At 40.6% G+C, this 27,336-nt stretch overlaps 1 protein-coding gene across 3 annotated transcripts in view; it reads left to right on the forward strand.

The window, feature by feature from the left end:
• LOC122549546 (parathyroid hormone/parathyroid hormone-related peptide receptor) overlaps nt 1-27,336 on the forward strand; it is a 108,491-nt gene that overhangs the window by 26,863 nt on the left and 54,292 nt on the right. For all 3 annotated transcript variants that reach the window (XM_043689395.2, XM_043689396.2, XM_087985853.1), the window contains exon 2: nt 14,030-14,135. In XM_043689395.2, the coding sequence (XP_043545330.1) occupies nt 14,030-14,135 (106 nt within the window). The remainder of the gene's footprint in view (nt 1-14,029; nt 14,136-27,336) is intronic.

Here is a 27,336-nt window from a genome sequence, read left to right on the forward strand (position 1 = left end):
CTATACACCAATGACCTGCTGTTCTTCCAGCTTGTGTGACGAGTCCACAGCTGCAGCCAGACCTGCTAGCTTTCTCCAACAACTTCTGTTTGTGCTTCAAGATGTCAATCTGGAAATATCGAAAGGGTTCACAAGGATAAGGCATGAACAATTCTGACTGTACATCTCTACAAGCTGATGGAATAGGAAAACAATTATTCCTCAGGTGAATCCCTCATTGCAGCTTGCATAAAATATCAGCTAAAAAATATATAAGCTAAAGAAAATCAGTCAGTCAGTCTCAGTGTTGGTGTTGGGGTGGTAATGCCCTGAAGAAAATGGATTTGGAAATGACCCCAGCAGCTAATAAGATTCAATTAATTAATAAAAGTTTGGAATTGGAAGTTAGTCTCAGTCATGATTCCATATCTGGTTGACTGTAGGGAAGAAAATTTGCTGTCTTTTTGCAGTTTGGTCTATGTGTGACTAGAGACCCAAAGTAATGTGACTGAATCTTGACTACCCTCTGAACTGGCCTGAAACTTTTAGTTCAGCAGCAAGTGGGATTTTGACAAAAATATTGGGCTTGCCAGTGATTCCCACATTGCATAAAAGCATAAAGAGACATTAAAACTGACCAGAGAAAATGGCACTAAAATTGGTGGTGTAATGTACAGCGAAGAAGTTTACCTCAGATTTAACGGACTTTGGCCAGATGGGCCAATGGGCCAAGAATTGGCAAATGGAGTCTAATTTAGATAAATGTAAGGTTTTGCATTTTTGAAAGGCAAATCAGGGCAGGACTTACACACTTAATGTTAAGGTCCTGGGGAGTGTTGCTGAACAAAGATACCTTTGAGTGCAGTTTCATAGTTCCTTAAAGGCGGAGTTGCAAGTAGACAGGATAGTGAAGAAGGAGTTTGGCATGCTTTCCTTTGTTGGTCAGTGGGCTGAACTTGGGGGTTGGGAGCCCTGTTGTGGCTGTACAGGACATTGGTTTGGCCACTTTTGGAAGATAATTCTGGTCTCCCTGCTATAGGAAGGATATTGTGAAATTAGAAAGGATTCAGAAAAGATTGACAAGGATGTTGCCAGGGTTGGAGGGTTTGAGCTATAGGGAGAGGCTGAAAAGGCTGGGGCTATTTTCCCTGGAGCGTCGGAGGCTGAGGAGTAACCTTATAGCGGTTTATAAAATCATGAGGGGCATGGATAGGGGAAATAGTCAAGGTTTTTTTCCCCCAGAATGGGGGAGTCCAAAACTAGAGGACAGAGGTTGAAGGTGAGAGAGGAAAGGTTTAAAGGGACCTAAGGGGCAGCCTTTTTACACAGAGGGTGGGGCATGTATGGAATGAGCTGCTAGGGGAAGTGGTGGAGGAGGGTACAATTACAACGTATAAAGGCATCTGGATGGATACATGAATAAGAAGGATTTGGAGGGATATGGACCAAATGCTGGCACATGGGACTGGATTAATTTAGGATATCTGGCAGGTGGGACTAGATTGGGTTGGGATATCTGGTCAGCATGGATGGGTTGGACCGAAGGGTCTGTTTCCATGCTGTACATCTCTATGACTCTATGGTCTGCATGGACGAGTTGGACTGAAAGATCTGTACAGCTCTGTGACTGTATGACCGAATTGAAAGCAGAGTAAAAATTGATTCATAGCTCAGGAGGTAGAAACATTTTTCAGAGGCGATGTGAATCTGAGATATGTCAAAAAATATTGTTTAAAGTAAATTGCAAAGTAATGACATCTTGAGGGTGACAGATTCTGAAGAGCTGGCCTCTAGATAAGTTAATTGCATAGAATAGACATTGATGGGTTGCTTATTAATAGAAATGAACTTCATTATTTGGCTCTCATTAATATTAATTCTATGCTCAAATGGATTAAAAGTACAGCACTTGAATTTGCTGAGGAAGTGCAATGGCAGAGTATCTCAGGTCCACATCTGATTGGCATCAGATTTGAGAATACAGAAAGTCCCAGTTTCTGCTTGTACAATTTGTTTCTTTTGATTACCTTGCTCGAAGGTTCAAGAAAGTTTGCAATCTTAATCTTGTTTGATCACTAGCTTGCACTCAGAAGGTGAGGATTGTCATATTCTTATGCTGTTACCTTCCAGGATTACCACTTTCATAGTGGTTTGTGTGATCGAGGGTATGGATATGGGAGGGTGGAACAGTGGATGACATTCATGCCCCTGTCCTTGCTTTGGATCCCCCAATAAAAGGCAGAGATGTAAACGATGAAACCCATAGGAGAAAGCCCCAGAATAGATGAGAAGTGAAAAGGTTGCCTTTACACCAGGATTTCAGGAAAACAAATCACTCCAAAAATGGCGCTGGTTGAACAGTGAGCACTTGATTTCTGAGCAGTGATCCACATGGAAATTGAGTCATGTGTTCGTTGGGTTGTAGAAGCTGCAGGGAATTTGAAACAACCTTGGGTGCCATGCCCATGCAAATGGAAAAGTCTTGAAAACAGCACAGAGAAAAGTATTAATAAAAGCAAAGAAATACAGTAGCTACATTGCTGAATCTTAAATGGAATAGCCTCGTATTCTTGCTACTGGAAATCCCTGACATGTTGAAAATGTTTGCAAAAGCGAGTGAAACTCCGTAAAATTACCATTAAATTCCCTTGCATGAAACAGAAGGCCACAGGTACCCTATTTGTTTTTAGATATTTTTAGACACAGTATGAAGCTATGCTTTTTTTTGGTTTCATCTCTGCTGAGAAGGATATGCAATCAGTAAACATAAATATACCCATTAGAATCAAGCGGTTACACAGAGTGCACACTTTAGGCCTGTCTGAAGACTACCAGAGAGAACCTGCTAACTATCAGAAATACTGGAGGATCAGTATTGTGTAAAAGCTAACATTAGAATTCACAACCTAGAGATGTTCTCTTACATGCAACAGCCAAAGAATCAGTTGATCAGTTTGTAAGCAAATGCTGTGTCACTGTGTGCTTTCTCAATGCTGAGCTGAATGAGCAGATGTCAGAGCTGCCTATAGCTCCACTAAAGCTTTCCAAGAAGACCTCTTAGGAAAAAAGACGAAGACACACTGCTAAAAGGTGGGTGGGTAGGGGGGTGGGGGGCGGTTTTGGTGGTGGTGGTGGTGGTGGCATGGTGGCTCAGTGGTTAACACTGCTGCCTCACAGCACAAGGACCTGGGTTCGATTCCCGCCTTGGGCGACTGACCATGTGGAGTTTACACATTCTCCTCGTGTCTGTGTGGATTTCCTCCCACAATCCAAAGATGTGCAGGTTAAGTGAATTGGCCATGCTAAATTGCCCACAGTGTTAGGTGCATTAGTCAGGGGTAAATGTAGGGGAATTGGTCCGGGTGAGTTACTCTTCGGAGGGTCGGTGTGGACCATACTATACTATAGGGCATCTAATCTAATCTAATGTAGGTGAGAGAAAATTTGAATCAGAAGTAGCCCTCCATAACATCTGCAAGTGCTTTGTGAACATAGAAAGCAAGCAGGCTGCATGGAGGTGTAGTCTGTTACACTCACTGTGATGTCCTGCATTCCAAGATATTTGTGGAGAGCAATATGGTACTGGGCTCATCTATATAAGAAATCTAGTTCTAGAGATATGACCAGAGGCTAAAATAGGGCAAAGCAAAACAAAACATCTGTACATATGCTGACAGGAACAACAGGGAATGTGTCAAAGACCTGCACAATTACTAACACGTATATAAGTTGAGTGTAAGATTGTCCAGTGTGAAGATTCAGATTGGAAGAACCTTCAACCAGAAAGTGATCTGGCTTTCTACACATGCGGGGGAGGGAGGGGGGCAGTGGGTGAAGTCAAACTGAGGTTTTAGCTACAATAACATCATATACCCAAAGAAACACACTAAGCACATGTTCAAGACTGCCAACATGGCAGCTAGTGCAGGAATGTTTCCAGTCTGAATTCTGAAAGATATTTACCTGGATCATTAGAAATCAAAAATACAACCTATAGCAACAAACTTAACAGCATATAACAATTACCCATCCTTGCATTAATACACTCATGATAAAATGCAACTATGGTAATTTAGCATGGAAACTAGAAGTATTGTACCTTGTGGATAGAGTCTACCTGCAATAGTAGAATGAACCATATATGGAATTCGATATTATGATCATTTAGGAAATCACTAAGATGTCAGCAGAAGAGTCCAGAAATACTTGCATTGAGTCAGTCCAGTAACTACAACAAATATACCCACACAGGTAGAATACCATAGGAAACGTCATAGGTGATAGTGTATTGCATCTCAGAGAAAATGCAATTCCAATAATTTACTCTCAAAGAATAGTGTTCATAAACATGGGAAGTTTAAGAATAAAGATGATAATATGAAATGCAATACTATAAATCAATACACTGATTGGTGCAGTTCAATCTTATGCATCGTAAAAAAACATGAAATGTTGAGAGTATGTTTGGAATCAAGATCCATCTATTGAGATGCCAAATTCCATCATGAGAATTGAATCCTAAATTCACAACAGCTAAATTCTTTTTAAGCTGAGTGTCAAGTATGGATATTGGTCGTTGTACCTTATAAATAAATTGCAAGAAATCATTACTTTCAGAATGTCATTTGGAAAATGTTGCTTCTAGAACCTACTTTTTGGTCTGTCTGTATGTCAAGATCTGTTCTAGCAGCATACTGACAGAATACAGAGAACCACATGTTCCTGATCACACCACCAACCTTTAAGTGTCAATTGAAATTGCATGGCAAATGGGAAAACAAAAGAGAAGTGAAGCAGCATACACTTCCATGTGTACCAATGGAAATGGCACCCCTATGATAAAAATCTGCTCATTGGCAGAAAGCCTATAAGTTTTGCCGTATACAAAATGTCCACCATGTTGACGCACCTAAATACAGAAGTTATTTTCCTACTATGTAACTTAGCACATGGGAAGTATCGTGAACTATTTCGAGAAATACAATCATGAGTTATAAAGATGTTTTTTTTCAAATATAGCATGATTTTCTTTGACAAAGACTTTATTTGCACATGTCCCGTGCCTAATTTCATTATATTATGACCTGATTTTCACCCTATTCCCTATTACTACCCTCTCCTATCTCCCAAATGAAATCTGGTGATGTTAGCCCAGACAGTACATTGAAATGAAGGCCCCCTCCCCCGCTTCTCCTTCTGGTAGGTTCACAGATCTGTCCATGATCACATGGTAACAACTGCTCTCTTCAGCAAACTGCTGGCACCTTCAAGCTAACAAGAATGAACTTCCACTAACCTCCTCCTCTACTTTAATTAAAGGCACTCGCTGTGTGATGTTTTGGGACTTGTGCAACTGCTTGTCATGCGGACTTTCGCCCTTTTACCAAAAGGTTTCATTTAAGTAAAGGTTACAGAGCACTATAACAAAGCTGCAATTGTGGACTGATGTTAACGGGAAAGGAGGAATCTGGATGACTGGATCCCGATCATTTGGGTAGTATAGTGGTTACATTACTGAATGAGTAAGCATGAGATCAGGACTAATAATCTAGTGACATGATTTCAAACCTCACAATGGCACTTGTTTGATTTAAATTCAGTGGATTAAGTCGATCTGGAATAAAAATCTTATGACAGGAATGTTAACCATGGAATTATTAGATAGTTGTAAAAACCTATCTAGTTCACTAATATCCCTTAGGGAAGGAAATCTGCTGTCCTTATCTGGCCTGGCCTACATGTGACTCCAGTAAAGTGGTTAACTTGCAATATTCCTCTGAAATTGCCTAGCAAACCACACAGTTGTATCAAACCACTTTCAAAAAATCAGAGTAGAATAAGATCAAAACCAGCCATGTGACATTGACCCAGACACCAGAAAAAAGATGCACCCAGTCAAGTTGACCTTAAAAAATTCTCCCAGCTAACATTTTGGGACTTTTGCCAAAAATGGGAGATGCATCCCACAGATTAGTCTGCAACAACCTTACATAGTCCTCCTCACTAAATCATTATCTTACAGTAAAATCACAAATACCTCATCAACAACACTGGGCATGTCCTGTCCCATCACACAGTAGTATGTGCAGTAGTTGGGAGGGAGTAACTATGGGAGTTTTCAATATTGATTCTGGATTCCGTGAAGTCTTGTGGCAACAGGTCAAACATGGGCAAGGAAATTTTCTCTTCTTTATTGTCCTCCCTCACCGTCTATGTTGAATATAGTTTGAAAGAGGCACTAATGGCACAGAATGTACTGTTTGTGGAGTACTTCAATATTGACAACCATAAGGGCTCATTAGCTCTACATTGTCCAAGTCTAAAGGTCATAACTGCTGGGCCTGGGGCCTGATGTTCATGGAAGAGAATCCAAATGGTAGGAAAATCCTATTTTATTTTATACTAATCTTTCAGGCACAGATGGAATTATTCATGACTCTACTGGTATGAGTTAGAACCGCAAAGGGCAGAGAAGGAAAGACGGAGAGGAGTTAGTCAAAATGATGAGGGATCTGGATAGAGTAGATAGGGAGAAACTGTTCTCATTGGCAGTGGTGTCAAGAACTAAAGGAGATCAATTTAAGTTGTTTTTAAGCAAATTTCAATTGCTTAAAAACAAAGGCTATTTTTGATAACTCATATTTATGAGTTATGAGAATTGGAAAAGTGAAGATTTGGAGCAATTTTAGGTTGCAAAGGATTTACCATGTGACTTTATGGCAAAAGGCAAAAGTTCAGCAGAACAGGGGCCTGCCTACTATTTACAAAAAGCAAGTGACTTTCTAGTAAATAAAAGACAAATTTTCATAAGAGATAGAGCTGGCAGTTGTTACTTTAATGTTTAGCTAAACTGATTTTGAAGAACTCTCTGGATTTGTGCTGTTTGTTGTCTACAGATCAAAGCCATATCCCTCCCGTTCTCTCTCTTTCTCAATGAGTAAAGCACCCTTAAAGAAAACCAGCTGAAAGGATTTCTCAGTAAAGCATTTTTTGGGTATTTGAGAATACTGAAGAAATCGGTTTCTGCAATCTCTGATGAACTTTGGATATTGAAACATTAACTCATTCTAAGGACCTGTGTCTAAATGATCTTCCATTGCTCTGCAACTGCCAGCAATTGGATCTTATCAACAGGAAGTGAAATAAACTCTGAGACGTCAACACATTCTACCTTTTGCCCTCAAACCCTTGACCTGCACAACCGTTGTTCTTTTCTTGCCTGTTTTTCCTACTCATATTTGCTTTGCTGAACTGTGTCATCTTGTCCTAGAAATGCATTTTAAGTAGTGAAAACAGCAACAGATTGGATCAAACCAGTAATGAAAGGCTGGAGGAAGGGTCTTGTCACTGCAGTATTTATATGGCTGGTCCAGCTAAGCTTCTGGACAGTGATAATCCCTAGGATGTTGCCAATGGGAGATTCATGGATAGCAATCCCATTGAATGTCAAGAGCAGCTGGTTAGATTCTCTTGCTGGAAATGCTCATTGTGTGGCACTTGTGTGGTGTTAATGTTATTTCTCACTTGTCAGCCTAAGAATGAACTTATTCAAATCTTGTATAAGTATGCAAACTGATTGAGTATCTGGAAAATCACCAATAGCACTGAACATTATGCAATCATCAGCAAACATCCTCACTTTTAACTTTATGATATGGAAGGTCATTGACAAAGCAACTAAAGATGATTAGGGCCTGGATTACTCTGAGGAACTCCTGCAGAGATGTCCTGCGGTGACTGACCTCCAGAAACCACAACCGTCTTCCTTTGCATGAGGTGTGACTCCAACCAGTGCAAGGCTTTCCCTCTGATTCCCATTGACTCTTGGTTTGCTTTGACTCTTTGTTGCAATACATTGTAAAATGTGGCTTTGATGTCAAGAGCAGTCACTCAAACCTCGCCATTGGTGTTCAGCATTTTGGTTCCACCAGGACCTCTCAATTCCTAACTTTATTAAAGCTTAGTACAAACCTGAACAATTTCTCTTCAGTACTATTGCTGGAATATTTTATCAGGGTCCATAATTTTGCAGTATTCATTATCTTCATGTATTTCTTGATATTATTTCTTGATTTAATGAATAAAGTTGGTTGATGACCGGTTTCTGTGAGGAGGCCAAGATGGATCATCACTCAACATTACTGGCTCAAGATTGCTGCAGATGCTTCAACCTTGTCTGTTGCACCAATGTTGTGGGCTCATTGCCATTATTGAGGATGGAAATAATTTTCCTCCTCCAATGAGTTTTTTTAATTGTCCACTGATATTTATGACAGGATGTGACTGGACTGCTGAGCTTTAGATCTGATATACAGGCTGCAAAATCACTTATTGCTGTTTGGCACTGAGGTAATATTGTTTTGTGGCTTCACCAGATTGACACCTCAATTTTGGATGTGTGCGATACTGCTTCTGGCATGCCCTTCTCTTCATTGAAACAAAACGAATCCCCCAGCTTGATGGAAATTGTCCACCTGAAGTAAGCCAGCATAGAGGCTTGCAGTTTGTGTTTGTATTCAATCCCCTGCTGCTGATGGCCCACAGCACCATTGTGAGTTTCATGCTGGCACTCTGAGCTCTGAGTCAGTAGGTTGTGGATAGGAGCATTCTCTAAAATTGTGGTCGAACCCAATTCAATCACATTTTCTAAGATAATAATTTGATGATTATCTGAAGAAAAAAGGTAACTGCATGGCTATGAGGATATGGAAAAGGAGTGGGATTAGCTGAGTTTCTCTAGCAGAGAGTAGCTCAGACATGAGGGATTGAATATCCTCCTTCTGTTGTGGAATCATTCTAAGATTCTGCTCCAGAGAGATCAGCATATCATGTATTCTGGCAATCCAAGGCAATGCTGACAGAGTACCTATTAAAGATGTTATTTTTCAGAGAAAGCAATAAACTGACACTATCAGTCTGTCAGCTATGTTCTTGTATATTGTATATTTAAAGCCAATCCAGTGACCTTCATTAGCTGGATTAGCTGTATTGGTGAATGGATCAATGCACCACCCAGTCATCTTAAGAGATAAGTAGCTTGGGAAATTCAACAAGTTGGAGGGCAAGTATCAAGCTTCCCATAGTATCATTTGAAAAAATATCTCAATAAGATTAGTGAGGGATCTTCCTCTCTACCTGTTCCTGTGTGACACAGATCATTTAAACAAGATGAACAGCTTTAACATAGCTGGCAGGATTGCCTAAAAGGTTGCTTGAAAAGTGTTCACTAAATGTTAAAATTTTAAAAAGGAAAAGTATAAGAATATTGGAATAATTGGGTCATTCTTTCAAGGAACCCTCTCAAGCCCAATAGATCATCATTCTTGGACTCTATAAAAGCAGTTTTGTTTCCCTTTCTGTGTTGTTTATACATTTTTAATGGTCATCACTAAAATGGGTTATCTGGCCAATGCGCTTTGCTATTCATGGGAGTTACTGTTTGAAAATTGGCTGCTGTGTTTCTAATGAATAGTGACAACTTTTCAAAATTACTTGATTAGCTGTAAAGCACTTCTGTGACATCCAAAGGTTGTAAAAGTCACCATATAAACACAAATTGTTTTCCTTTCAGTCAGAACTCAGCAGCCTTGACTAATTCCTTAGCTACAAACTCTGGTTAACCTTTCCAGTTGATTAGTTAGGGGTTAACTGAACAGGCAGTTATGCAATTATTTGTAAAGAAGACACAAAAAATGCTGCTCACTCAGGAAATAACAAAAGAGACAATTGTTATTGGTATGGAATGCATATTAAATCTTTCCTTAGACTTATAAAGCCATGAGTTCAAGCTTCATTCCTGGATTACTGGATACTTAGTAGACAAGTGAAAGAGGTGATATGAAGGGACATAGAATAGACAGAAGATGACTTTAGCTTAGTGTGCTTTCTGTAAAATGCTCAACATGACAATGCAACATTGACTCAGCATTTAGTTGGTGTCAGGTGCCGGAAGACTGGAGGTTGGTTAATGTAGTTCCACTGTTTAAGAAAGATGGTAAGGACAAGGGAACTACAGATCAGTCATCCTGACATTGGTAGTGGGCAAGTTGTTGGAGGAAATCCTGAGGGACAGGATGTACATGTATTTGGAAAGGCAAGGACTGATTAGGGACAGTCAACATGGCTTTGGTGAATGGGAAATCATTACTCACAAACTTGATTGAGATTTTTGAAGAAGTAACAAAGAGGATTGATGAGAGCAGAGGGGTAGATATGATCTATGTGGAGACTGACAAAGTTCCCCTTGGAGACTGGTGAGCAAGATTAGATCTCATGGAATACAGGGAGAACTAGCCATTTGGATACAGAACTGGCTCAAAGTTAGAAGACAGAGGGTGGTGGTAGAGGGTTGTTTTTCAGACTGGAGGCCTGTGACCAGTGGAGTGCCACAAGGATCGGTGCTGAGTCCACTACTTTTCATCATTTATATAAATGATTTGAATGTGAGCCTAAGAGATATAGTTAGTAAGCTTGCTGATGACACCAAAATTGGAGGTGTAGTGGACAGCGAAGAGGGTTACCTCAGATTACAACAGGATCTTGATCAGATGGGTCAATGGGCTGAGAAGTGGCAGATGGAATTTAATTCAGATAAATGCGAGGTGCTGCATTTTGGGAAAGTAAATCTTAGCAAGACTTATACACTTAATGGTGAGGTCCTAGGGAGTGTTGCTGAACAAAGAGACCTTGGAGTGCAGGTTCATAGCTCCTTGAATGTGAAGGTAGATAGGATAGTGAAGAAGACATTTGTATGCTTTCCTTTATTGATCAGAGTATTGAGTACAGGAGTTGGGAGATCATGTTGCAGCTGTACAGAATATTTGGTTAGGCCACTGTTAGAATATTGTGTGCAATTCTGGTCTCCTTCCTATCAGAAAGATGTTGTGAAACTTGAAAGAATTCAGAAAAGTTTCCAAGGATGTTGCCAGGGTTGGAGGATTTGAGCTATAGGGAGAGGTTGAATAGGCTTGGGCTGTTTTCCCTTTAGTGTCGGAGGTTTATAAAATCTTGCGGGGCATAGATAGGATAAATAAGCAAAGTCTTTTCCCTGGGGTGGGGGAGTCCAGATGGGGCATTGGTTTAGGGTGAGAGGGGAAAGATATAAAAGAGACTCAAGGGACAGCTTTTTCACACAGAGGGTGGTATGTGTATGGAATGAGCTGCCAGAGGAAGTGGTGGAGGCTAGTACAACTGCAACATTTAACTAGCATCTGGATGGGTTTATGAATAGGAAAGGTTTGGAGTGAAATGGGCCAGGTGCTGGTAGGTTGGATTAGATTGGGATATCTGGCATGGATGAGTTGGGCCGAAGGGTCTATTTCTATGCTGTGCATCTCCTAGACCTTGGATTCTGAAATACAGGAATCCTATCAGGATTTTACCTTTGGTAACCTGCAAGGATCCGAGGAGTCTAAAATAGTTTTTTTCTTAGCTGTTTCCAACGTGCTTTAAAATGGTAATGTAAAGCAACTTTTGTTACATTTGGCAGAGGATTTTCATGGGTCACCCAATTACCAAGCTTATGAGCATGTAGAAATGATGTCTGGTCTATCCTCCTGTTCTATTGAGCTGAGTTTCAGCTAAACAATATGAAATCCAATGCACGACATGCATCAAAAGTCAAGAAATCTCCTTGGAGAGGAAATCCAAACAGATCAATAAAAAAATCATAGACCATTTCAGGGAAACTCTTTCTGGGAAATTCATACAAACATATGAATGGGTTTCTGATCCTTCTCTTTAATGTCTGTAAGATCATAAGAGTTCCAGGAGGGAGAGTGTTACACTCTTGTTTACTTGTTGTATGCAAGAACAGTCACCTCCAGGAATTTTTCCAGTTCCCTTTTATAACTGAAACTAATGCACTGCTGTGGAAATTAAATCGACTTGACTCAACTGTTAGCAAGAGCAAAGAAAAGAGCTTTATTTAAATTCTGCAGAGTTGACCCAATACATTCAGCTAGATGCCTCACTGTAAGGGGTACCTGAGCATTGTTCAGATACTTTTTCTTATCATGCTCTCAAGGGCAAAGACTGGGAAAACTCAAGTTGTTATTCTCTCATCCCCTGGTCTTGGACATAACAGTTCTTCAGCTTTCACTGAGTTTGACTGTTGCAAGATCGAGTTGAATGTTTACAAAATTCAACAGAGACAAGCTGGCTGCAAACCTCATCAAAGTATTGTTTACAAAGCTCAGCACAGCATTAAATTTTAGAAAGGTGTTCTCTTTCAAATTTCATAGTAAATGTAAAATTTCTTATAAATGTAAAAATTCTTAATTTTCCATTACATGCACAAATCACCAACTAATTCTGACGGTCAATGATCCTCCGAAAGTTGAAAAGCCTCTTGCTATCTAACCAAGTTCCATGTGTATATAATGTTAACATACATTCTCTTGCTATCTATAACTTATCTGATGCAAAAAGAGTCATTCACATGTAAACATTGCAGATGTTTTAGATCTCACAATCTAATATCTGTGATATCTATGGTTTTCTTGTAAAAATGTAGCAACTCTTTCAGTATACTTTGATAACTAAAGATTTTAGATTAAGCATTGCTTAGAACCTTTTCCAGGACTCTACTCAGGTGAGGCAATCAGAATGGCCTTAAATTGGTTTTGGATAGGATATAAATAAAACCTGGTGATCTGATTAAATTTGTTCCATTGCTTTTTAATTATATAGAAGGGGAAGCAGGCTGTCAGTTTGCATTTGGAAGATAGCATCTCTATACTTCACTGGAGTGTCACTCAAGATTATGTGCTCATGATTCTAGAGTGCAGGCTTAAACCACAATCTTCTCTCTCAAGAAGCATGAGAGAAACACTGAACCATCAATGTCATTGTTAATTAATTTGCTCTGGTCTGTGATGAGAGCATAAGAATGGTAATAACTTACCACCACAGTTTCAGGCTAGTAGATGCCAGCTTTGCTTAGTTGGCCATATCCTTAATTTACATTGAAAGGTATAGATCTACGAGATCACATGGTACTACTGGAGAAAGAGCAATAAATTGCCCCAATATCATAAGCAACATTTCTGCCTCAAAAAGACGCAGTGAGAAAAGCCACTAACATTGAAAATGCTGGAGAAAGTCAGAAGGTCTGGCACCATTGGTGGAGAGCGAAACAGAGTTAACATTTGAAGACCGTTCTTCAGAACTAAAAAGGGTTGGCAAATGGTTGTTTTTTCCCCAAACCTTTCAGTTTTGAAGGAGATTCATAGTAGACTTGAAATGGTAACTCTATTTCTCTCTCTACAGATGCTGCCAGATCTGCTGAGTTTCTCCAGTATTTTCTGTGTTAGTTTCAGATTTCCAGCATCCATTGTATTTGGCTTTTATTTACTCAATAGAAATTCAAATAGCCTGTCTTCTACATCTCAATTTTAACTTGTGATACTCTTGCTATGTATGTTTACCTATTCAACAGCACTTGAGAAATTAATTGTACAATAATGTATGATATAACATAATGAAACACAAGAGAAATTCTAGGCATATTGGTTGATGTCCAGTGACCCCTGCTGGTCAAATGCACACATATCACCTCTGGTTGAGGAAAGGAATGGGTTTGGATGTAATGGTCCCCATGATTTATTTGCTTGTCAAGTCTCCTAAATCAGGAACACGTGTATTGTGAGATATAGGAGGAAATATAGTATCTAACCTCTATCCCAACCTTTGCCCTTAGACATCCACAATCCAAATTCCACTTGTAATAATTTTGGTCAGTAGGTAGAGAATGGTTAATTTGTCCCATCACGCTTGTACTGCCTCTTAGATAGCAATCCCATTTTCCCACGCAATATATGTTCCCATTCTATAACTCTACAAGCACTTTGCTTCAATTAGTTATTCCAATTGTCTGTTAGAGATGCAAATGCAGCAAAGCTCTCCATGCTGCAACACTCCCTGAGCTAAGTTTCTCCACACACTCCCCCAGTGATAATCTTAAATTACTGACCCTAGCCTCTGAATATGAATCAGATTCATCTCTACCCCATTTGTCTGACCTATTTTATGCTTTTCTCACCTTAATCAGGTTGACGCAGATGATGTAATTACCAGGGATGAACAGATTTACTTGCTGCTTCATGCTAAACGGAAGTGTGAACAGAAATTGAAGTCCAAGATGGATAAAGCTGCTGGTAACTCTTTAAGCTTCTTTTATTTTGTCAACTACATTTTTGCATTTATAGAACACCCATAAAAAGACAAAAGGTTCTGAGGCACTTCACAGGAACATAATCAGACAAAAAGAATCCATGCACAAAAAGAGGTATGAGAGGGAATGATCAAAGTATTGTCCTCACCCTGGATAAAATCCTTTCCTCAGATGAGCCTATGTTCAATGATCTAAGAAGTTATATTTATTTTTGTGAGTGATTCAATTTAATTATAGCCAGTAGAAAGCCTTAGTCTTAAATGAGATGAAGGTCAATTTATTACAAAACTGGCTGTAGGTTGTTTAAGTAAAAATGCAAAATTATTTAATATATACAATGGTTAAATGCAGATAAGGATAGAAATTATGTACGAATTATGTACGAAGGTGAAAGTCAGATCAGTCCTTTAATAAAAAAACGAAAGAACTGTGGATGGAGTAAATCAGAAACAAACAGAGAAATTGTTGGAAAAGCTCAGCAGGTAGGCAGCATCTGTGGAGAGAAATAAGAGTTAACATTTCAGGTTGAGTGACCTTTCCTCAGAACTGATAGTAGCTAGGAAAATGTTGACTTACATGCAGAAGATATGGCGGGGGAGGGGGTAAGGAGTAAATGATAGGTGGGATAGACCCCAAAGAAAGAGAAGAACAGTTAGACAGACAAAGGATAATTATCTGGCTAGTAAGGTGAATACCTATTAATGGGGACTATTAATGGTTAACAATGAGTGGCATGTAACAGCAGATTATGTGATAACAAGCCTGGTGTGTGAGGCTTGGGAGGACATGGGAGACCTCAAGCCCTAAAGTTATTGAACTCAGTATTGAGTCCGGAAAGCTGTAGGGTACCCAGGTTAAAAATGAGGTGTTGTTCTTCCAGCTTGTGCTGAACTTCACTGGAGCTTTACAGCAAACTTGAGACTGAGATGTTGGCCAGGGAACAGGGTGGTGTGCTGAAGTGGCAGGCAACTAGAAGTTCAGGGTCTTTTTCACAAACAGAATGCAAGTGTTCTGCGAAGTGGTCACCTAGTCTACATTTTGTTTCCTCAGTGTAGAGGAGACTACATTGTAAGCAGTGAATACAGTAGACTAGATTGTATGAAGTGCAAATAAAGTGGTGCTTTACCTGGAAGGTATGTTTAGGCTTTTGGATACCATGGAGGGAGGAAGTAAATAAACAGGTGCCGTGAGGCTGTTAGGGGTGAAGGAGGAAATGTCCCTGCGGAAGGCTGACAAGGAAGGGGGGGGGGAATATATGTCTGGTGGTAGCATCCACTAGAGGTGGCAAAAATGGTGGCTAATGATCCTCTGGATGTGGATATTGGTGGGATGGTAGATAAGGACATGGGTGACCTGTTACAGTAAGGAAGAGAGATGGTGAGAGCAGATGTGCAGGAGATGGGTTGGACCTGCCTGGGGCCCTGAAAACAATAGTGCTTGGGAATCCTCCATTGAGGAAGAAGGTAGTTACTTTTGAGGATCCCTTGTTAGATTTGACATCATTGGAACAAATGCAACAAAGGCAGAGGAATTGGGAGAATGGAATACAGTCTTTACATGAAGCAGGGTGTGAGGATGTATAGTCCAGGTAGCTGTGGGATTTGGTGGGGTTATAGTGGATATTCGTGACCAGTCTATCCCCAGAAGTGGAAACAGAGATGTCAAGGAAAGGAAGGGGGGAGTCAGAGATGGACCAGGTGAAGGTGAGAGCAGGGTGCAAATTGGAAACAAAATTGATAGACTTTTCCAATCCCGAATGAGAGAGGGAGGCAGCACTGATTATACCATCCATATACTGGAAAAAGAGTTGTGGATGAGGGCCAGAATAGGACTGGGACAAGGAATGTTCCACATATTCACACATTGTAATTTCACTAAATTCTTCTCTCCCTTCGATCTCCTGATAAAGTTTTTGTATCCTCTATAGTGAATACAGAGAAAAATATTTATTAATTTCATCTGCTATTTCACTATGATCTACTGTGAATTCTCAATTGCCACTCCCAAGAGTACTAACTCTCACATTTCCTTTTTACATACCTGTAGGAACTCTTGTCATCTGTTTTAACATTTCTAGCTAGCTTCCTCATATTCTTTAATTTCTTCCTTCTGATTAACCTTTCAGTAATTCTCTGCTGTGCCTTGCAGTCACATTTTGTTTCTGAAGTTTGATGCTTTCCCTAACTTTTTGGCTAATCGAGGCTGGTTGGTCCTCCCTTTAGAATTTTTCTTATTACGAGGAATATACTTTGAATTTTCACTGAAATATCTGCCACTGTATTTATGTTGATCTAGCCTAGAACACAAGTTCACTTCAGTAAGCTCAGCTTTCATGCCCACATATTATTTATTTAATTTTCAAATATTCGTCTTCTCGTTTTCATGTTGAATATAAAATTCAATCATATTGTGATTGCTGCTACCTTGAGATGCCTGAACTCTGAGATCATTAATTAATTCTGTCACTTTGCACAACACCAGAACTACTGTCTGGTCAGTTTCAAAATGCGCTGCTATCTTGTAAGCATTCCATGAACTCTTCATCCAGGCCACTATTGCCAATCCAGTTTATATGTCAATTGGAGTTACCAACGATTATTGCTATCCCTTTATCAGAAGCACTAAAAATATATTATTTAAAATTTGTCTTACATTGTCAACAGTTAGAAGCCTATAGACAGCTCCCATTTATGAATTCTTTCTTCATTATTTCTCATCTCTATTGAAGCTAATTCATCACTCTTGATCTCCTGAGCCAAGTTCATCTCTAATTATTGCTCAAATGCCTCTTCGGATTTACTTAGCTTTCTATTTCTTTATGAATGAATAAACAATGACCATAATATTCCGGACCTAATCCTTGTCATCCTGAAACCATCTCTGAAATAGCCATCAGATCGTATTTATTTACTTCAATGTCTTCTATTGATTCACCTACTATGTTATGAATACATTATGAATACACATTCAAATCGTTTTGTTTTTTTGTTTTTTTATAACATCTAGTCTTGATTGTTGGCTCATTCCTAGTTTATTTTTCTCTCTCTTCCTTCCTGCCATTCTTAGACCCCAATTTCCGTTTTTACAGTTTTGCTCTATTCATTATCTCTACTCTATGATATATCGGATCTTTTTCACATATGATCTCTTGCCATCACTATTTAATTGAAAACCCTCTCTACTTCCCTAGTTACATAGTCCACAGTTCAGGTGTAGACAACCCCAACAGTTCAGTCCCCACTTTTGCAAGTACCCAACAAATTGGAACCTACTTTTCCTACATCAGTCTCAAATTTTAGTCATCTCTGATCTTATGCACTTCATATACATTCGCACCAGGTTAAGGTAATATTCCAGAGATTTATTATAAACTTCAGGATCGGTTTTCGAATTTAGTTCCTAGCTCCTTATGTTCCCTATGCAGAACCTCTTTCCTAGTTCTACCTATTTCATTGGTACCTCCATGGGCCACGACCCTCAGATCCTTCCCCCTCCTCACTGCAAGTTCCATTCCAGGTCGAAGCTGATTTCCCGAACCCTGGCACAAGGCAGGCAACACCGTCATCCAGACTGTCACTTTTCACTGCACAGAACAGTGTCATTTCCCCTCACTATGCTATCACCCACAACGAAGACTTCTTGTTCTGCTGATTTGAATGGCTTCTGGTGACATAGTGCATCTCATCCTGAGAAAATCTCAAACCTATTGGACAATTGTAGAGGTTAACACTTATGCCCTCTGCGTTCTCTTACCTGCACACTCACACTCATGCGCTCCTGTCCCAGCTCACTGACCATATTGTAACATTTGATCCTAATAGGAGTTACTGCCTTCTGGTATAAAGAATCCAGGTAAACATTCCCCTCCCTGATGGGTTTCAGTGTCTGTGATTCAGCCTCCAGCTCATAAACTCTGAACCGGAGCTGCTTGACCTTCAAATAGCTACTGTAGGCAATGAATTATTCTGCCAGCACGACGCTTGAAGATTGCCTGGACTCCTTGTCAGCAGAACATGCATGATTTCTGGATGAATGAAAACAAAATACTCATTTCAACATCTCCTCTGTGGTATAACTTTTCCAACAGAACACCTCTTCAGCACCACACAGTTAGCCTTGATCTAGAAACTCAAATTCTGGAGATGGTTCAATAGAGCTGTAAGATTCAATTTACTGCTTGCAGGGAGGAGGGTAGTACAGAGGGCGGTTGGGGGTTGTGGGGGAATGCCTGCCAAATTAAGTTTGCCTCATAGGTTCTTCACTGGACAACAGCAGGCTTTTCCTGGGATCAATGACACTAGAGGTGTCAATGCCAGCAGGTAAAAGGTGCCAGTCAATATGGCCAGTAGCTCTAATGAATGGCAGTGTCAGCAGAGAGGTGGTGGATGCTGCTGGTACTACACCAGCCTGCTGGATTCCAGGCTACATGTGAGAGATGGTGTGAGGGAGGTGACAGGCAGTTACATTGGAGGGAAAAGGAGAGTTTTTAAAATCCTTTCAGAGGATAGAGGCACCAATGGCAAGGTGAGCATTTGTTGCTGTCATTCTGCATCCATGGTGGAGGTAGTGAATGTTGGAGTTTGTGGATGTGGTGCAAATCAAGCCGGCTGCTTTGTTTCGGATATCAGGAAGCTTCCCGGGTTGTTGGAGCTGCAATCATCCAGGCAATTGGGAGTATTCCGTTACACTCCTGACTCTGGCCTTGTGTGGGTACAGGACAGATTTTCGAAAGTTAGGGAATGTATGTTCGATAGAATTCTCTGCCTTTGACCGGCTTTTTTAAAGCTTTAATATTTAAAAAAATAATAGAATGTGCGATGGCATTTATTGCTTATCACTAATTGCCCTTGAGAGGTTGTCGAGCTGCCAAAGATGTTGCCAAGGTTGGAGGATTTGAGCTATAGGGAGAGACTGAACAGACTAGGGCTGTTTTCCCTGGAGCGTCGGAGGCTGAGGGGTGACCTTATAGCCTTATAGAGGTTTATACAATCATGAGGGGCATGGATAGGATAAATAGACAAAGTCTTTTCCCTGGGGGGGCGGCGGGGGGGGGGGGGGGGGGGGGGGGGGGGGTGGAGTCCAGAACTAGAAGGCATAGGTTTAGGGTGAGAGGGGAAAGATATAAAAGAGAACTAAGAGACAACTTTTTCATGCAGAAGGTGGTACGTGTATGGAGTGAGCTGCCAGAGGAAGTGGTGGAGGCTGGTACAATTGCAACATTTAAAAGGCATTTGGATGGATATATGAATAGGAAGGGTTTGGAGGGATATGGGCCGGGGGCTGGCAGGTGGGATTAGATTGGGTTGGGATATCTGGTCAGCGTGGACGAGTTGGACGAAGAGTCTGTTTCCATGCTGTACATCTCTATGACTCTATGGCCTCCTGGAGGTAGACCCACAATGTCCTTAGGGAGAGAATTCCAGGACTTTGATTTGGCAACCGTGAAGGAACAGTGATGTATTTCCAAGTCAAGATGGTGGGTGGCTTGGAGGGGAACTTGCAGACAGTGGTGTGCCCATGAGTCTTATCCTCCTATATGGTAATGATTATGAGTTTGGAATGTAGTGTCTTCGGAGATTTATTACATTTCTGCAGTGCACCTCTCTGCTGCTACTGAGTGTTAGTGGTGATGGGGGTGCTCTGGATAATGTCAAACCTTTGGAGTGTCATTGGAGTTGCAACGAAACAGGCAAATCGGGGGGTATTCCATTACATTCCTGACCTGTGCCTTGTAGATGGTGGGCAGGCTTAAGGGAGTCAGGAGGTGAGTTCTGTGCTGCCAGATTCCTACCTGTTCTGGTAGCCACATACTTAAATTACTTTTTCAGTTCTGTTTCTGATCAATCATAACTCCAGGATGTTGACAGTGTGCTAATCAATGATGGTAACACTACTGAATGTCAAGAGCTATGAATAGATTCTGTCTTGTTGGAGGCAGTCATTACCTGGCACTTGCGCAGTACAAGTTTTACTTGCCACTTATCAGGTCAAGCCTGAATCTTGTCCAGGTCATAAAGTTATAAAGTCATAGAGTCATACAGCATGGAAACAGACCCTTTGGTCCAACCAGTCCACACTGACCATGTTTCCAAACTAAACTAGTCCTACCTGCCTGCGCTTGGCTCATTTCCCTCCTATTCATGAACTTATCCAAATATCTTTCTAACATTGTAACTGTACGTGCATCCATCACTTTCTCTAGCAGTTGATTCCACACACAAACCACTTGCTATGTAAAAATGTTGTCCCTCATATCCTTTTGAAACCTTTCTTCTTTCACTTTAAAAATATGCACCCTAGTTTTGAACTCCCCCACCAGAGGTAAAAAAACCCTTGTCATTCACCTTAGCTATGTCCCTCATGATTTTATAAACCTCAATAAGATCACCCCTCAATCTCCTATGCTCCAGTGGAAGAAGTTCCAGCATATCCAGCCTTTCCTTATAATTCAAACTCTCCATTCCTGGCAACATCGTGGTAAATCTTTTTCCGAACCCTGTCCAATTTAATAATGTCCTTCCTGTAACAGGGAGAGCAGAAGTTTACACAGTACACCAGAAAAGGCCTCACCAGCATCCTGTAAAACCTCAACATGACTTCCCAACTTCTCTACTCAAAGATCTGAGCAATGAAGACAAGCATGCTAAACGTCACCTTAACCACCCTGTCTAGTTCTGATACAAATATCAAAGAATTATGCACCTGAACCCCTGGTATCTCTGTTCTATAACACGATCCAGGGCCCTACCATTAATTGTATAAATCCTATCCTTGTTTGTATTACCAAAATGTAATACCTCACATTTATTTAAATTAACCCATATTTCCACTCCTCAGGTCATTGACACAATTGATCAAGGTCTGTTTGTAACCTTAGCTAACCTTCTTCACTGGAGAAAGTGAGGGCTGCAGATGCTGGAGATCAGAGCTGAAAATGTGTTGCTGGAAAAGTGCAGCAGGTCAGGCAGCATCCAAGGAACAGGAGAATCGACGTTTCGGGCATAAGCCATTCCTGAAGAAGGACTTATGCCCGAAACGTCGATTCTCCTGTTCCTTGGATGCTGCCTGACCTGCTGCGCTTTTCCAGCAACACATTTTCAGCTCTAACCTTCTTCACTGTCCACTATACCACCAATATTGGTGTCAGTTTTTCTGCATATACTCATGCGTTGCTTTAGTATCTGAAGAATCACCTATTTGACCTTATGATGAAGCAAAGATTGTTGATGAAGTAGCTGGAGATGGTTGGGTCTAGGACACTACCCCGAGGAGCTCCTGCAGAGATGATCTTGAACTGAAATGATTGTACCACACCTCCAACAATGATGATCATTTTCCTTCGCACTAGCTCTGACTTTAACTGTTGTAAAGTTTTTCCCTTTGCTTCCTATTATAGATGCAGATGGAATATAATGTGAAAAAATGTGAGGTCATGTATTTTGGCAACAAGAATTGAGGAGCTGAAGATTTTTTAAATGGAGAAAGAAAGATAGAAGAAAGCGACAGTACAGTCCTTGTCCCTGAATCAGAAAAAGTTAGCATCCACCTTCAGCACATACTAGGGAATACAAAGGGTATGATGCACTTTATTTCAAATGTGATGAAGTTTAAAAGTAGGAAGGTTTTGCTAAAACTATATAAGACACTAGTGAGACTATAGCTGAAATTCAAGGAACAGTTTTGGCACCTTGTCTATGGAAAGATATACTGGCATAGGAGTCAGTCCAGAGAAGATTTGCAAGACTAATACTAGGTATGGAGGCACTGTCTTATGAGGAGAGATTGAATAGGTTGAGCCTATATTCACTGGAATCTGGAAGAATGAGAGGCAGCCTTATTGAAACATGTAAGATATTTGGGAGCTTTTACAGGGTAGATGCGGAAAGGACAGTTTAGATCAGAAAACATAATCTCAGAAATGAAATTTCCTCTCTCAGAGTGTTGTGATTCTGTGGAACTCTTTACTGTAGAAAGCTGTCAAATTTGCATCATTAACATATTCAAGGTTGAGATAGACAGGTTTTTAATTAGTGAGGGAATCATAGGTTATGAGGAAAAGGCAGGAAAATGAATTGAAGATTATCAGATCAAACATAATATCATTGAAATACAAAGCAGACTCAATGGGCTGAATGGCCTTCCTCTGCTCCTACATCTTATAGTGAACTCTACCCACTACACCCCTATACTTGGTTAACATACACGACTTTACGGACCTCAAATGATGCCATTTCATTCTGTGAGCTTAATTTGGTGGACATAGGAAGAAAGCATGGTCCTCACTTGCCATCTTCCTGCCTGATTAAATGAGCCCCCCCCCCCACCCCCCCCCCCCAACTCTTCACTATCAAACTTGCCTTGGAGAGGGCATCAAATTCTGGACAAGTTCTTTATCGCATTTAATTATGCCATTCAGCTTATTCAATCCATGATTGGTACCTTTCTGTGGAACAGTCCAGCCTATCTCACTCCTCCACTCAATCCCCATAGTCCTGCATGGTTATTTCATCAAAGACATCATCGAACTTCCCTTTGAAGTCATTGATTATTTCTATTTCCACCACCCTTGTGGGCATTGAGTTTCAGGTCATCCCAAGATTATCCCTCCAAATTTTGCACTAAATATTAAATTAGATTATCCAGGGGTGGGGGGATTAGACAGCCATCAAAGGAAGCCTGACAAAGGAAGTCAGGAATGTATCATAGAAAAAGAGAGAGCCGATAAAGTGGTTTAGAGCACTGGGAAATCAGAAGATTGGGAAGATTATAAAACCAAATAGAGGATAACAAAGAGAGAAATAAGAAAGGAGAGGATCAAAATGAAGGTAAGCTAGCCAGTAATATTAGAAATGATTGTAAAGATTTCTTTCAATACATAAGAAACAATCGAGAGGCAAAAGTAGAAATTGGGCTGCTCCAAATTGATGCAGGAAGGCTAGTGATGGGAGATAAGGAAATAGCTGATGAACTTAATAAATACTTTATGTCAGTCTTCACAGTGGAAGACATGAGAAATATCCCAACAATTAAGGAGAATCAAGGATCAGAGTTGAGTATTGTAGCCTTTACAAAAGAGAAAGTGCTAGAAAAGCTAAAAGGTCTTAAAATTAATAAATCTCCTGGCCCCGATGGGCTGCATCCTAGAGTTCTGAGGGAGGTGGCTGAAGAAATAGTGGAGGCATTGGTTGTAATCTTTCAAAAGTCACTGGAGTCAGGGAAAGTCCCGGATTATTGGAAAATCATTGTTGTAACCCCCTTGTTCAAGAAAGTATCAAGACAAAAGTTGGAAGATTATAGGCCGATTAGCCTAACCTCAGTTGTAGGTAAAATTCTAGAATCCATTGTTAAGGATGAGATTTCTAAAATCTTGGAAGTGCAGGGTCAGATTAGAACAAGTTAGCATGGATTTAGTAAAGGAAGATCATACCTGACAAACCTGTTAGAATTCTTTGAAGAGGTAACAAGTAGTTTAGACCAGGGAAACCCAATGGATGTTATCTACCTAGACTTCCAAAAAGCCTTTGATAAGGTGCCTCACGGGAGGCTGCTGAGTAAGGTGAGGGCCCATGGTTTTTGAGGTGAGCTACTGGCATGGATTGAGGATTGGATGTCTGACAGAAGGCAGAGAGTTGGGATAAAAAGCAGCTAGTGGTCTCCCGTAGTGTTCAGTGTTGGGACCGCAGCTGTTCATTTTATATATTAATGATCAGGTTGAAGGGACTGGGGGCATTCTGGTGAAGTTCATCGATGATACGAAGTTAGGAGTCAGGGAGGTAGTTCTGAGGAGGTGGGGGAGCTGCAGAAAGATTTAGACAGTTTAGGAGAGTGGTCCAAGAAATGGCTGATGAAATTCAATAAGAGCAAATGTGAGGTCTTGCACTGCAGAAAAAAGAATACAGAGACGGACTATTTTCTAAACAGTGAGAAAATTCCAAAAGCCAAAGTTCAAAGGGATCTGGAAGTGCTAGTCCAGGATTCTCTAAAGGTTGACTTGCAGGTTGAGTCTGTGGTTAAGAAAGCAAATGTAATGTTGTCATTTATCTCAAGAGGGTTGGAATGTAAAAGCAGCGATGTGCTACTGAGACTTTATAAAGCTCTGGTTAGGCCCCATTTAGAATACTGTGTCCAATTTTGGGCCCCTCACCTCAGGAAGGACATACTGGCAGTGTGTCCAGTGGAGATTCACACGGATGATCCTGGAATGGTAGGCCTAACATATGATGAATGACTGAGGATCTTGGGACTGTATTCATTAGAGTTTAGAAGGTTGAGGGGAGATCTAATAGAAACTTACAAGATAATGCATGGCTTAGAAAGGGTGGATGCTGGGAAATTGTTTCTGTCAGGCAGTGATACTAGGAACCGTGAGCACAGCCTTAGAATTAGAGAGGGTCAATTTAAAATGGAAATGAGGAGACATTTCTTCAGCTGGAGAGTGATGGGCCTGTGGAATTTATTGCCATGGAGTGCAATGGAGGCCGGAACATTAAATGTCTTCAAGGCAGAAATTGATAAATTCTTAATCTTGCATGGAATTAAGGGACACGGGGAGAGTGCAGGTAAGTGGCGGTGAAATGCTCATCAGCCATAATTGAATGGCTGAGTGGACTCGATGGGCTGGAGGGCCTTACTTCCACTCGTATGTCTTATGGTCTTGTAGTCTTTAAATTGCATCCCCTTGCTCTTATAATATCAGTTAATGGGAACATTTTTTTCTCTATGAAGAAACAAGTAAGAACAAACTATTCAGCCTGTCAAGCTTGCCCTGCCATTCAATATAATCATGGCTGATCGAACGCTTCTAAGCCCTTTATTTACCCCATCCTCATATTCCTGTACCCCACTGGTAATCAAAAATCAATCAATCTAAACATATTCAAACAATGAGCTTCCACAGCCCTCTGGTAGAGAATTCTAGAAGTTCGTAATCCTCATCTGTCTTATCGAAATCTATCACACTCTTATATACTTCTATCTAATCTCTGCTCAATAATTGTTGCTTGAAGGAGAAAATCCCATTTTTTTCAATCTAATCTTGTAACTAAAGATCCCCCATCCCTGCAACCATCAGTGAATCTCTTCTGCACACTTTCAAGCGTCTCACATTCTTTCTGGGATATGGTTACCAGAACTGAATGCAGTGCTCTAACTGGGGCCTAATCAGAGGGGCGTTATAAAGGTGTGGGATAGATTTTCTGCATTTGTCCTTAATGTATCTATTCACAATATTATCTATGATCCTAACCATTCTCTCAGTCTGACCTACCACCTTCAAAGACTGATGCACATACACTTCCAGAGCCCTCTGTTGCTGTACACTCTCCGGATCTGTGCCATTAATTTAGATTGCTTTCCCATCCCACTCCAAAAATACATCACCTCAGACTTCTCTATCTTAATTTGATCTGACAATCTTCTGACTCAGAGGAAAGAGTGTCTTTCACTGAACCATGGCTGTCACAGTAAGTGTTTAAACTTTGGATTTGGCCATAAGATCATATGTAATTTGTCCACTGTGGCAGCAACTGTGAAACTTTTGGGAGTCCCTGGACGAGGGGAGAATGTGTAAATGGTGGTAGGAAATGTAAAATGTGTGTCCAGTTACATGAGTTGTGAAACATGGGCACCAACGTGGTAATGGGATGCTTTAGTTTGACCTTTGTACTCCTCAGTTCTGATTGAGCCAGCATCCATTGGAAATGTTCCTGCCCGGTTGTCAGCTGAACTGAGTTGGTACTCCTCAGCTGACCAAACTCACCATCCATTTGAACTTCGGTGAGTCTGTGGGCCTGGATCACCTCAGATCACCTTGGTATGAGATGGGAATGAAGGGGTAAAAATTAGAAAGCATCAATTTATTTGAGACTGAGCACCTTTGGCATCTTTGGAGGAGTGTGGCAGAAGCGACTAAGCTGAGACAGTGAGACAAGGGCAGCCTATTGAACTCAAGTCATTAAATAATAAAATTGGCTCCGGGTTGTTTGCTTGCTGAAGGAGCTCAACCTTTCAGTGATGTGTAAAACGTTGCAGTGAAACATTCCATAGTTTATTAGTATTTATTTTTCTAAGAGGCACTGAGTGATCTTTCCTTTTTGCCAGCTTAGCAAGGCTTCTCAGAGGTTGTGTGGAAGGAGGGCGAGAGGAAGGGAGGGGGATGGGCAGGTGGGAAAACCGTCTCTGCCGAATTGGCAAAGTGCCTCATTCTCCTGCCTGTCAACTTGATTCACGCCATCAAGTGCAAAAAAAAAGCTTATTTGGCAGACGGCATTACTTCAGTGGCTTCTGTGGGCAATGAGCAGTGCAAATTGAGTCTAAGAATTATGTGATATTTGCTTTAAAATAATGTTTAAGATAAGCAAGTTGCTGGCTTAAATTGATGGAGGAGAACTGTATTTGTGGAACTAAAATGAAATGTTGTTCTTTATATGGTTCATACATAATGAGACAAAGGGTCGAGCATCTGTACAATGCTATCCAGAGTCCTGGGAGCGCCAAAGATGCTTTGTAGAATTCAGGAACAGTGTAGTCACAACAGCCAACTTTTGCACAGCAAGATCCCACAAATATCAAGAGATCAACTATTTATTTAAATAATCTTAATGTCTGGGCCAAATTACCAGACCAATTAAAATTGGACCGTGGCTCCCCTATATTTTCACCAATAACAGTAAGTTAGCCGACATACAGGGCTTTACCGAATACAATGTTCTTATTTGAACATGGATTTGTTATTTTCTAATAGTAACTGAAAAAGGACCAATGCTTAATCAGTTAGAAGTACTGTTCTTTTGTAGACCCTTGATCAAGGCAGTCTGGCTTGAACCAGTCATCTGGTTACAATGCTGTCCATGATTGTTTATCAAGGGTGTATCTCCAAGTTACATGCCCAAACTTATGTGAAATATTGATACTTAGGGGTGGGGGGGTGGTGGGTGCGGGGGTAATGGTGTGGAGCAGCATGTTCACATCGGATCAGTACTCCGACATCAATCACCTGCTATTCCAATGAGATATGACATGGCGCATCAGACTAAGGGACATAAACGCCATTCTAATCTCCAGAAGAACTATCTCAGCACATAATATTCATCAAACTCAGGGAAATCAATGATTTAGAACTGCTATATGCTCCATAGATAGAAAAAAATCTTGTCTGTCATACCTGAAACCTATGGGCAACGACT

This window comes from Chiloscyllium plagiosum, unplaced genomic scaffold (genome assembly GCF_037043375.1).
Source record: "Chiloscyllium plagiosum isolate Xiang-an unplaced genomic scaffold, Cpla_swu_hap1 HiC_scaffold_4, whole genome shotgun sequence".
In the NCBI taxonomy this organism is placed as follows: Eukaryota; Metazoa; Chordata; class Chondrichthyes; order Orectolobiformes; family Hemiscylliidae; genus Chiloscyllium; species Chiloscyllium plagiosum.